Source organism: Jatropha curcas, chromosome 7 (genome assembly GCF_041381405.1).
Source record: "Jatropha curcas cultivar XTBG-Jc1 chromosome 7, XTBG_Jcur_1.0, whole genome shotgun sequence".
Classification (NCBI taxonomy): domain Eukaryota; kingdom Viridiplantae; phylum Streptophyta; class Magnoliopsida; order Malpighiales; family Euphorbiaceae; genus Jatropha; species Jatropha curcas.
Window position 1 is genome coordinate 24576475 of NC_143157.1, and position 13245 is coordinate 24589719.

At 33.9% G+C, this 13245-nt stretch overlaps 3 protein-coding genes across 3 annotated transcripts; 1 reads left to right on the top strand and 2 right to left on the bottom strand.

The window, feature by feature from the left end:
- Positions 1 to 779: 779 nt before the first annotated feature.
- On the top strand, positions 780 to 2075 carry LOC105632986 (B-cell receptor-associated protein 31-like protein). The gene is made up of 2 exons (XM_012215476.4): positions 780 to 1173; positions 1598 to 2075. The coding sequence occupies exons 1-2, from the start codon at positions 891 to 893 to the stop codon at positions 1699 to 1701; spliced, it is 387 nt and encodes a 128-aa protein (XP_012070866.1). The 5' UTR covers positions 780 to 890; the 3' UTR covers positions 1702 to 2075.
- A 1250-nt stretch (positions 2076 to 3325) lies between these two features.
- Positions 3326 to 4779, bottom strand: LOC105633274 (mitogen-activated protein kinase kinase kinase 18). The gene has a single exon (XM_020678822.3). The coding sequence runs from the start codon at positions 4664 to 4666 to the stop codon at positions 3326 to 3328; it is 1341 nt and encodes a 446-aa protein (XP_020534481.2). The 5' UTR covers positions 4667 to 4779.
- A 2706-nt stretch (positions 4780 to 7485) lies between these two features.
- LOC105632987 (aspartic proteinase A1) lies at positions 7486 to 12394 on the bottom strand. Its single transcript, XM_012215477.4, has 14 exons — positions 12253 to 12394; positions 11090 to 11468; positions 10940 to 11000; positions 10307 to 10401; positions 10100 to 10212; positions 9809 to 9977; positions 9676 to 9715; positions 9536 to 9600; positions 8795 to 8908; positions 8602 to 8666; positions 8346 to 8502; positions 8143 to 8262; positions 7924 to 8012; positions 7486 to 7800 (listed from the first exon to the last, which is right to left on the bottom strand). The coding sequence occupies exons 2-14, from the start codon at positions 11459 to 11461 to the stop codon at positions 7716 to 7718; spliced, it is 1545 nt and encodes a 514-aa protein (XP_012070867.1). The 5' UTR covers positions 11462 to 11468; positions 12253 to 12394; the 3' UTR covers positions 7486 to 7715.
- Between the last annotated feature and the right edge of the window lie 851 nt (positions 12395 to 13245).

Here is a 13245-nt window from a genome sequence, read left to right on the forward strand (position 1 = left end):
CTTTAAACTATGCTCGAATTTGCAAATTCCCTTCAAATAAGTATATAAAGGATAAATAATTAAAGATAGATAAAAAGATTCAATTTAAAAGCATTTAAATATAAAGATATAAACAAATAGATTTGCCTTAATTTATAAAAGATATATAGAAAAAGATGTGTTTAAATTTGTTAAATTTAATTTTCAATTTTAATCTATATATCAATTTAATTCTTTAAAAATATTTTTGTACGCAATCAAATTAAAATAAAAAAGAAAAAAAACTCAAAAATCTGTAAAAAAAGAAAAAAGAAATTAGTAGGATAATAGAATGCCAACTCAGCAATTCAAATATATCTTTCGATTCAGGATAATTATAATAATAATAGTAATAATAATAATAAATTTATCCAATATCAGCAAAAAAAAATTTTATTATTATTAAAAATACACATTAACTAAATAACATATTTAAAATAATATTTTTAAAACTGAAATACAAAAAAGTCATACAAATGTCTTACCATTTATACAAAGCTAATTGCGTGATTTATGAAATTAATAAATAATCCTTTTTTAACATTCAGTATGGCAGAAATAATTTTTAAAATATAAAATAAGAATATCATCTCGATGACTTTAACCAATAAATTAAAACATTATTCGCCAATGAAAAATATAAACGTGACCGTTGATTTCCCATGGTAAAGATATTCTAATTCTATATTTATATGCTACCTTGTTAGGAATTTAGGATAGGTAAGCATAGATGACATTCTTTACCTGAATTGCAAGTTTTGAAAAGCACATAAAATACTACATAAACCATCTTCTTTTCTCTGTAAATTATTCTCTAAATTAAATAAAATTTGCAAGAGGAAGAAGAAATTGTTGGCAGATTTGAAATTAACATGATTAGTGCATTGTTTTGTGTTGTGTTTGGTGAAATTTCAGTGATCGTAACCCTTTTGTTTAGAAGTCCTATGAGGAAGGTGTTGATGGTAGGAATAGATTATATGAAGAGAGGAAGAGGTCAATTGGTGGCAAAAACTGTGGCAGCAACGTTATTTGGGGTGTTTAGTGCTATTTTGTATAGTGTAATGCAAATTCAAAAACGTACTTTGGAGTCTGGTGTGGTTAATCCAACTGATGAGGTTCTTCTAGCTGAAAGGCTTTTGGAAGCTACTCTAATGGGTAATTGTTTAATTTACTCTTTTTAATAAATTATTTTAGTTTCTTAATCATTATTGAGTTAATTTTATGATGTACAATTTTGATGGTCATGTCTTTTTTTTAATTAGTTATATAGAAAATATATAATGCGTACACACGAATTAAGGATTACTCCTTTACAAAATTATTATAACTTTGTAAAAATGTGTTAACTGGTATAACCTACGAAAACACACTTTCACAACCGATAACGCGTATGGGATGCCCAAATATCAGCCTAGCATAAACACTTTTTAATTTTTATGATTAGAAAATATTAATAATTTCTAATCAACATCATTAATATTTTTTTTTTGACAATTCTTATGAGATAATCCCATTTTTTAAAATTTTTATTTTCCAAAATGAAAGTTAGAATATCGGACTTGATGATTACTTTGTATAGGGTTCTCTCTATTCCTGGCAATGATGGCAGACAGGTTACACTACTACATTAAAGAACTTTACAGAGTAAGGAAAGAGGTAGAACAGTTAAAAAGATTAAAATAACAGGATTATGAAGGCAAGAAGCAAAGCCTGAAAATGGAGAGTCAAAAGCTAAAGAACTGGAAACTGTCTCCAAAAGAAGGGCAAAGGACGAATGCTTGGCAAGAAATCATATACAAAGGTTACAAGTTCAAGACATGTAGCCTTTCTTGCTTTCTTTCTCAGTCAAACTTGCAGGATATGTATATATATATATATATATATATATAAAATTTAATGGTATGTAAGAACATCATAATGTTATAGATCACAACAAACACCAACAAACTTTCCAATTTGTGTTCAGAATTTTCTTGCATATGTATGATTGCGCCATTCCTACTTGTTTGGCATTTGCTACTTGAACAGTTGCAGAGCATTTTTTTTTTCTCTTAAAGTTAGACAACTTGTTGTCTTTGAAATATCTTGTACAAGTTGTTGGAAATTGTAGGGAAAAAAAAAAAAAAAAATCAAAGTTTGAGATAGTGCAAGCTGAGTATCTGACATAAGCATTATACAATTAACATGGGAAGAGTTTAGTCAAACAAGTGACAATTAATTATTTAATGGACAGATGATTAGATTCCATTCTCATGTTCTAGATAAGTAAAAATTGTGTATAAACACAATTCCTGATTTTGCTTTTGCGTTTCAGTCACACTTAGTATAATTCATTCATGTTGAATTGTCTCCACCCACTTGTTCCTAAACAAAAGAAGCTGACTTTCCCACCTTCCTAATCAATGTCTCATCCATTCACATTTGTTACAGCAAATTGGGTGTTTAATCATTTTAATAGTAGTTGACTTTATTTAAAGTCAAACCCCACTTGATTAAAAATTTAAAACACAAAGAAGGAGGCTTCTTTTCAGCCAAAGATTAATGCAAAGAATGCTAAAAAAGAGATCATTAGCTATGGAGTAGGTTTTAGATTTAGAAGTTGAGAGAAATAGAGAGGGGAGTGGGATAAAGAAAACAAGAGAGGGAAGGAAGATTTGCAAGTATTGGGTCCAAGAAAGAAACTCATGCCATCAATAATTTTTTAACTCATCAAAATATTAAATGTTATTTTTAATAATATTCAATAATATATAGTTTAAATTAATTTTTTAGAAGTTAAAATAGCGTTTTATAAAAAATTAATCTATATAACGTTTAACTTTTAGTGTTTTTTGAAAAACTACTCAAACAGCTGATAACTATACAATCCAAAGTAGAAAACTTAAATCTCTCATTTTGGTAACACGCCAAGAAGAAAAGATTTAAGTCCACTAACATACCAACAAGTGGAATCATCAACTTATGGATTTTGATATTCACCATCCATTATGAAATACCAAATCACGGTCCACCCTGGTCGACTCAATAGGTCCCATAAGAGCAAGTTGCAAAGAGTTCAACAATTTTATTGACTTTGTCTCAATTGACCCTTAAAATTAAAATTGCAGGAACAGACAATACAAATTGACTTCTTAACATACAGTCATCTCCATTCACACTGTAAGCTCAACCAAATCCAAATTTGACCCGTTAGACGACTTTTGAATTCAAAGTCTTTAACCCTTAGCCAAAGTAGAGGACTTTTTAATTTGCCGGCCATCTCTGCTTAGATGATTTATTTTTAGCAAATAAGAAAGATAGTTGCTAATTATACGATATTAAATAAGAAAATTATATACTCATAAGAATTAAAAACAAATAATAAAATATAAAAAGTTAAAAATTGAGATTGAAGAGAGCAAGACTTATCATTATCCATCTCAAGATTGAGATCTTCTAATACAAAATCATATCCTTCATTAGTACTAACATTACTATAGTTGCTACTATTGTTAACAAAGAATTCTAAATCTAATAACAAATCTTGATAAAAAATTGAACTTTCAAGCTCTTGATTATAAACAATTGAATCCGAAATCAAGAATGTATTTGAAACTAAAGGCATCTCAATGTTCTCAATGTCTCTACTTCTAACTGTAATCCAATCCTCTTCGAAAGACCAACTGGGTAAATCCGAAATCGATCCGATTAAATTCTTGATCCTATTAGCAGGAGAATTCGAGTTGGAAATATCTTGGAATGTCAAATCTTGAGGACCTTCCAATACTTCCATTGAATCCCAAAAATCTTGATCTAATACACAACTTGGAGAAGAAGTACTACTAGTTAAGTGATCTTCAAACTTCTTTATCTCCAATTCATCAAGAAATGGATGATCAAGTAATTCTTTAACCGTCCACCGCTCTTTAGGATCTCTCCTTAAACACTTGCTCAAGAAATCTTTAGTTTTTTCTGACAACCACTCAGGAATCTCAGGCAAATCGCTAGAAAATCCAATCTTGTATAGAACTGATATTACGTCGTCATTTTCTTGATCTAACGTCATCCATGGAATTCTTCCTGTAGCCATTTCTATAATTGTACAACCCACAGACCAAACATCAGCTTCAAAGCCTTGTTCTTCTCCACGAGCCACTTCCGGTGCCATGAACGCCGGTGTACCGGCAAATGCTGACTTGCCACTATCTATTTCTTTGATAAATCTTGCACAACCAAAGTCAGCAATTTTTGCCAATCCTTCTTTACTGACTAATATATTGTGGCTTTTAATGTCGCAATGTGCTAGTCCTATTCCATGCAAATACTCCAAGCCCTGTAAGATATTTCTTGTGTGTAATCTTATCATGGCTTCTTCCAGCTTGCCTCCGTTTCTCAAAATCACCTCGTGGAGTGTGCCGCCGGAGACATACTCCATGCAGATATTGTACATAGGCTTGTCGTTTTCTCTCGAAATATCACAGCCTATGTACTTGACTACATAAGGGGAGTTTAATTTTGACAGAAAACACTGCTCTTTTTGGAGTAACATAGATTTTGATAGCTCCGACGACTTAAGAGCAAAGAGCTTGCCGGATGAGGCAGTGGAGGTTGCTAGTGAGACCGTGGCTGTGGAGCCACGGCCGATTATAGGCCCTCTAGTCCACTCCATCGGAGAGAATAAGAGAGCAAGCAAAACAAGAAATGAGAATTTGGGTTTTAGCACTTTGGCAAACTCTCATATATATTCGACTTGTCGTTGGACTTATTCTTGCTTTTGTTGGCCAACTCGAGAGTTTAAATTGTTGATGGTGGTGGTGGTGAAAGTGAGCCACGTGGCAGAAGGAGAGAGGATTGAGACAGCTTGGTCGTTGTAGGACGGTGGTTAATTAGGCAAAGTTTTGGATAAAAGCCACCCACATGACGACACGTGAACACGTGCCAAGGGAGCGTGATTATTGGGCGATTAAGAAGGGAATAATCCGAAATTAAAGGAGTGGAGTTTGCGGCGACAAAGCCAAATTATGCCAACCGCGTTGTAATTTTAACTTTGTTGGCAAACTGTTTTTTTACGTATATAATAATAATATAATTACAACTCTTTAACTTAAATCACATAATACTAAATAGATCTAAAGTTAGTAGATTGTAGACAATCAATATCTAACGTCAGCTTTGTTAGTTGTTACAAGAAAGGAAAGGAACAAACATATAGAACCATAAAAGAAATGGGTTCCAAAAGCTGTTCTTAACATAAAATTGTGATTTTTGCCGTCCTTTTTTGAAAATTATGAGAATTACTATGCTTCTATGTGGTAAAATAACATGACTAATTAGAAACAACGGCAATAGAGTAGATTAAGAGCGGTCTTCATCTTATTACTCATGAATTTCATCTTATTTTGCCTTGTGATTATTTCGAAACAAGACACTTTAAATATGTTTAAAAAATCATTCCATTTGAATTAGGCAATACCAAGTACTCTAAATGTGATTTCCAGACATCTTATTATTTTTAGTTACTCATGCTTTATATATGGATGGTGTTTATATTATGCTCTATAAAGCAATTTTCATCATTATTAATTTATTACACGATATTTTTTGTCATTCGATATTATATGCAATGAATTTTTGCACTCTGCGCTGTGAGCAGAAGTTACAATAATTTGAAAGCCCATTAGAGACAATATAGTCCATTATAAAACCCATTCAGGCAAGACAACTCACTACAAAGGGAAAAGAATTAAATGTTACCATAATAAGAATTGAACTTAGACATTAAATTGATGAAATGCAAGTATATGCATATAAATGAATGTAACTTAAAAAAGCATCTAAAGTGGGTTGTGACTTGTTAATATGATAAGACAAGGTCAATGTTTGAGTTCTAAAGCGAACCTCGTAGATGGGACCTAAGTAAAAGTAAACACAAACATTTGAGTGAAACCGGCACCAACCTTTCAATGTGAAGTTGGCAATGGCAGCTACTTTAAATCCTATCAACAGACAAACGCGTAATGCCGTCTTCTGATTCATGTGTTAAAGCCCATGGTCTTGCAACAATTTCTTCTTTATATATATATATATATATATTCTACGAATCATTATTAAAGCAAAAGTAATTATATGCCATCCAAAAATAAATAAAAAAAAAACATTTTTGGAAATATAAAAGCTTGAACCTGAGTTTAAAAACTTATCATGTCATATGAAATAGGAACACATGATTAACATAATTATTTAAAAAATAATAATAAATAACGACGTGTTAGGTATTTTTATTGAGAAAATAGCCACCCGAATAAATGTGCAAAAGTAAACTGTGAACTTTTGTTAGTCCTAGCTTGAACCCAATCACTATCTTGTGGCGGCAACAAGGATTAAAATGAGGTTGGATTGAGTGAGGTTGAAGTAATTCCCATTTGTGAAAGGCAAGTCCCCAGTCTGTTTCATGTTAGTGCCTGCCTGTGGACCTGTGGTGAAAGAGAGAGTGGGGTCATAGATAGCTGTTTCTTTTAAACTTTGCAGCGGGTCGGTGCCATGCCAACACCACCACCCTTTAATGTGGATCTAAATGCAGCCAAAGATGATTTTTGATCCCACTCCTTTCCAGCTACGCACTACAGCAAGCAAAACGTGCTTTACCAAACTATAAATGGTTCCATTCTTTTTACGCTTCTGATATTACCATGACGCACTGGCATTGTAACCTAAACCAAAAGCTCAACTTTTTTACACGCAAGAAGACTCATGAGGTCAAAGTTTCTGGTCAATTGTATACGTAAGAACTCACAAGAGCTCAAAACTTCAAAATCTGAGTACCAAAAAAGACGTTCAGTTTTGATTTTTCCAATATATATATATTTAAGCAAAGACATCCAAAAGGGTTTTGATTATTAGAATTTTGAAGCCTCGAGGACAGCCCCTTACGATTGGTATAAATATTGCCAGATTCAGGTAAAGTAGTATGAGAAATTGAGTATGACCCCTTCAGATTGGCATAAATATTGCCAGATTTGGGTAAAGTAGCATGAGAAATTGAATGGCAAGTGGTACAAAGTTAAAACCGGTGTACATAATGATTTACTTGTGACCGAAAAAAAGTATTGACGTAGTGCGACTCTTATCATTCAGTTGACCTGGACAAGTCAAAAGTGCAAATAAAATTTGAGAGTTTCCCCTTAAAATTTTAAGCACCTTATTTGAATTAGTATCAAATGAAACATTCATATTGAAATAGAGAACTAGGCGTATCCACGCTCCAAGCCAAGCTGTGCGCAAAACACAGTGCCGAGGTTCCATTTTGGTGACCATAATGGAAGTGAAAATGCATACGAATATATTAAATCACATCGCATGTCGGCTTTACCTGAAGAAGTCCAAGAAAATGGATGCATTATTCCTTTTCCTGATTTAGCACTTAATTAAAGACATTTAATCAGCATCCACTTGTTTGGGGGGACGGACATACAATTATAGAGCATCGTATTACTCGTGCATAAAATCTACATTCTATTATTCATCGCTTCAAATGTCGATAGCTTACATAACACCTTCAAACTAAAATCCGTGAAGGTAAAGCAAGTTAATTCAGATATTTACATTAGGGATAATTCCCACAGTTTCAAAGCCAATCCCGAAACACTGGCACGTAATAAAAGCATAAAAGATAACCAAGCAGTATAACACTGAACAGCAGAACCTTAGCAGTAAGCCAGTTACGCAGCTTCTGCAAATCCAACTCTCATATTACCATAGTCAAATACTGTATGGAAGGGACCCATGAAAACATCTCCCAAGATCCTGCAATTAATTGAATATTAGCACATGAACTTTTCAGCATCCCACACCATCAAAACTGTTAGATCCCTACAAGATTTACTAAAACCAGATATTGCATTTATGACAAAAGGAATGGGGAAATACCAGAGGGGACCACGAGGTGGTGGCACATCAATGGCTGTGAATCCACTAATGCATTGAGCAGCTTCTCCCTCGCCCACTTTGAGGACATACTGATTGCCATCACCAAAAATATTCAAATCAATCAAAGCAGAACCCAAAGAATCTATCATACCAACATCTGACTCCTTTTCCATTATAAGGGGATAAGAAAATCCTGAAAAACCAGATAATAAATCATACCTGCTCTGGGGCGAGGTCAAAAACTTTTCCACCAATTGTAAAGGACACATTAGGCAATGTAGACACACTACCACAATCTACAGCTGATTCTCCCATTGGACTAGGCAATTTTTCACATAGCTGCAGTCACAAAATCGCAGCATGAGCAACATGAAGTTAATGTTACAGTATCAAAATAAATATGCCTGGTTTAGGTTGTTTACATCATTGACATAGTTAAGTATGCTCTCCTGTGTTATGTTCTGCTTGAGCTTATTCTGCATCCACACAACTGCCATCTCACAAGCAGAGCACATTGTGTCGCGCAAACCACCAGCCGCTTCATGATCATTCTCATTCACAACACTCTCAATGCCCATACTGATTGTATTAAAAAAAGATTCATAGGATAATTAACAGCATTAGATGTGTAAAAAGCAAACTAAACAGGTGCCATGAAAAGGAACATGGGATTCCCACCTTACACCTCTAGAACCATCGAATGTGCACAAACCAATCTGCGAGCAAATTTTTTCTGGTTGGTCCTGCCACACACAACAATAATGATGATATTTGATAACCCAACAGGAAAAAACAGTCAACAGAAAAAACAATTTCTTCAAGTCATGAAGGAAAATGTGGCGATAATGTGCATCAGCAACTTAGAAAATACCTTAGCTAATAGCATCTCAATTATGGTTTCTCCATATTGAGCAACAACAGCCTTGCATTCTTGACTAACAACTCCAGTTGCTCCAATGGCATGATTTACTTCAGCAATGATAGCCTGCAAATGCCATGCAAAAAGGATGCAAATTCAAAAACCCAGTAGACACTAAAATTGCTAGTCAAACACCAATAAACATCAAAACCATTTACAAAGATAAACATGCTACAAATTAAGATCCAGCATAGCATAAAGCCCAAAATAAAATAGGTGTGTAGTTCATTAGAGAACAGCATTTACCACAGTGCCTCAAAACAAATGGACAGCCAACAGATCAAAGACAAAAAAATTTTACATGCTGCCATCAACTAAGAAAATACATATATATATACACACACAGCAAAAAACCCAATTAGTAGCAAAGATGAGTATGATACCCAATCGGAGACATTATAAACACAATACTCTGTGATGATCATGGAAAATAAGAGGAGTATGGGGGCTCAGTAGTTCCTTTATTACATTCCTAGCCTCTTATGGAAGCAAGGGATCCACAGCCCCTCTCCATTAAAAATATACATGAAATTTTGCTTAGACCTATCGATGCAAATATATCTATAGATTAAAAAATATAAAAGAGTTGGGCAACAAGACAGCCTATTATAGGCAAGACAAGATAACCTAACACGTCAACCACTAGTCCACTATGCAGGTAAATTATCAAAAAGAAGCATGAAAAATACATACCGTAGGACCAGCCAACAAAGAAGTTCCAGAATCAGCAATTGCTGCACAGCCACTGCCGCAAATTCCTGAAATAATAAAAAAATAAGGATGGCAACTACAAAAAACAAGAAAAAGCCAAAAATGATTTCTAATTTGCTTACCAGTCGTTTTACCATCAACCAAGACATCACCCATGTCGAACTACCAACAAAAGGAAAGCAGGTGTCTCAGAATATTGCGATAACCTGATATCCGAATATAACAGATTATAAAAGTGATGTTCAGAGAACCAACCTGCCAATACCCTTTCTGTGTCACAGGGACATATGTGTGCTCACCCTTGAAATGGTTCGGGTCCACCCCACCAAAAACTATCTCACCCCCTTCGTCTTCATCGGCATTGCGGTTAAACCAAAATGAGAAGACTGGTTCTTTTACAAGCCCCTGATTGAACATGTTGTACCTATGCCAGTTGTAAAAGTCAGATGTTTAACCCATGAATCTCGAGTAACAATATAAGATATGATCAATTTGCAAACCAAAATGAACAATCTACTGTTATACAAAACAATTCAAATTACATACCAAACAGGTACAGCCTTTCCAACTGATATCTCTTGAAACCCAAGTCCAAGTATACCATCAAACTTTGCTACCAAGAATGTGATGCTGGGCTCCCTGGTTGCTTCAATAAATTCCTAAAATAAACCACATGATCAGTGACAGCAAACACCAACTGATGCCACTGCACTAATGCATTACCATATAAAGTAACCAAAAACTTCAAATTACCTGATTCTTGACCACAAGATCACCCACTTTCACATGGTCTTGACTAAAGAAGCCAGAAATAGCACCAGTTCCATAACGGATATCTGCTGGTTTTCCTGTGCCCATGAAATCATGTTATGCTCTGACCTTTGTGGGAAAGATTCTCCCACGAGACAATGAACATGTCAACATACATATAGACGCAGAGGAACACATGCAAACAAATAATCCAAAACGCAATATGTCCACTAGAACTACCATCAATAGCATCCATATTTTTTTTATATGCATATAGCAAGAAAGTTAATGTAAAAACAACCTTAGAGGAAGATCTACAGTTAATCAATCATCTAAAAACACGCCATATGTGCATGTACATCTTGAAGGAGCATGTGTTCAAAGCGAACCAACAAAAATATATCACAAAAAAAAAAAAAAAAAAAAAAAAAAGAATGTTCTACAACAATACACATGCATGCACAGAAGCATGAGCATAAAATGCAAATATGAAAACAAATCCACTTTGATAAGTGTAAGTTGATATTCAGCTAGAAACTATGCAATGGCAATTGATGCAACAAAAATCTAAAAGCACCTAATACAAGAATTCAAAATTCCATAAATACAAACACTAATTAAGATGCATTGACATACCATTCTTCTTGTAGGTGCTTGAATGGCCAGCCTTGTACTTGGAATGGAAATAGCAGGCAACCTGAAGACAGAAATTAGATAATGACATTCTGCAATGCAACACAGCAAAGCAAATAGTAACCCTCTGCCAAACTAAGACAAAGAACTTACTGAAAAGTAGCACTTGGAAGAGGGCACCCATAGATTAGAACTACCAGTGTCAAATATCACAGTGAACTTTTGTGGGGGAGTACCAATACCAATCTCACCAAAGTACTGGGCATCCATGTAGTTCTTTAGTGATACTATGTCTATATCTTCTTCGTCACCCAAATTCCCATGAAGATGATACTTTCTAATTGAAGCTCGCAAAGCCTCTCCTTCCTTGGACTCAAACTGGGCAGCAACACGATTGTTTTGATCAAATTTCCTCTTTTTAAGTCCAATTCTAACCAATCCATCGTTGGATGCAGCAAAAACAAAAGGCACCAAAAGGAAGCAAAGGAAAAGAACAGCAATGACTGGCTTTAGTGCTGTTCCCATGCTGATACTGAGCAATTCAAAAACAATACACAAAATCAATCACAATTGATCCAAAACTCTAAAATGAACTATGACAAATATCATAAAAACAAAGAACCAGCTTCCTGCTACACTCTCAGCCAACTCCTACTCAAACAAAAGCTAATGACCTAAGCTTGAGACACATATCCAAATCAAAGACAAAATCCCTCAGTCAAGTTTTACAGACAAAAAAACCAGCTTATACATGTGGAATTGGAAACTTGAAAACATTTATATTTGACAATAAAATAACAGTTTCCGCCAAATGATAAAATCAACCTTCTACAAATTGTGTTCAGCCAAACTTTTGAAAACATAGTTGTGTTCAACTAAATCCATTATAGAATTTAAACTCCAAAATTAATTTTTCATCTTTTCCTTCCCCAAAAGGAACAATAAACGAACATTTGTGATTGATTATTACATTAATAACTTCTGAATCTCCATACCCCACGCTTACACTTCAATCAACAGAACAAAAACATTTTTCTAAAGCTTAATTTAAAGCATTTACAAGCTTTGCCGGGTCCCCTAAAAGATCAAAGACCACAGACAAAACCAAAAACATATCCCTTTCCCACAGATTCTAAGCAACCAAACAAAACCCCATCAGAAAAAAAGTCAACTCACAAAAAAGCTATCAAATGAAAAAAAAAATCCAATAAGGAAAAGAAATACGGAAATCAAAAATAAGAAAAAGCTTATATTCCGATGAACAATCAACATGAAATTACAGAGTAATCGAGCAATTAAGAACAGAAAGTACTCACAATTTCAGGCGATCGACAAAGACAGAGACGATGAGAAAGAAATTTTTTGAAGCTACCTAGAGGGAGTGAGAATATAATGAAACTATAGATATTTACGTGAATAGAACAGTCCGATTTTCTCGGTTCGGTTTTTCTAAAAAGGTCCAAATTGACTTCACGGGGAAACTTGGAACCCGAGAGCCGTACACGTGTTGATGGTATATTCTTTTCTTATCTGCTAAGAGTTCAGAGGATTTTGATTGAATACAGCTCAAGACCATGAGGATCAATGTTTGTTACTGTCTCAACCAATTTATTGTGAGGATTTTAAGGACATGTTTGGTTGCTTTTGACAAAAAAAGGAAAAACGTTAACCGATTGCTAATTGGTAGTTTCTCAGGACCGGACTGTAAATAAGAATTTCTCCGAATTTTTTAATTTTAATTTTTCTTATAGTCTCTAAGTTTATTTATGAAATTTGATATTACGAATTGAAAGTTTATTTTTATTTTTTTTTTTAAGATTTTTGATAGTTTTATTCTATATTAATGGATTTAGAGAGGACCAAGAGGCATTAAACATATAAACAAAATAAATTTTCATGGGTATATAATCCGCCGCAAAACCATTTAAAGCAAATTTGAGTTGTAACAAGCATGTATATTAAAATTTCAAATTGAATTTACATATGAATATATTAAAAGAAATTTTAAACGGTTTTAAGAGATGTATGAATATTGAAATTTTAAATGAATTAAAAGAAAGCTTGATATATCAATATTCTTAAGCTAGCTTATTCCGTTGAGCAAATGAAGTTTTTGTGTGTGAAATAATGAAGTTGAAAGAAAAGAATATCTCTTGTCTTAGTTAGTTAAGAGGAGTCATGGAAAGAACATGTTTAAATCACGACCAATTCCTTTTTCAAATCCTGCTGTAGCTGCACGAGTCCTTTCCATGTGTCATAAATGACCTACGAAGAGGAAGAACCCTAGAACAAAATGAGAGATAGCTAAC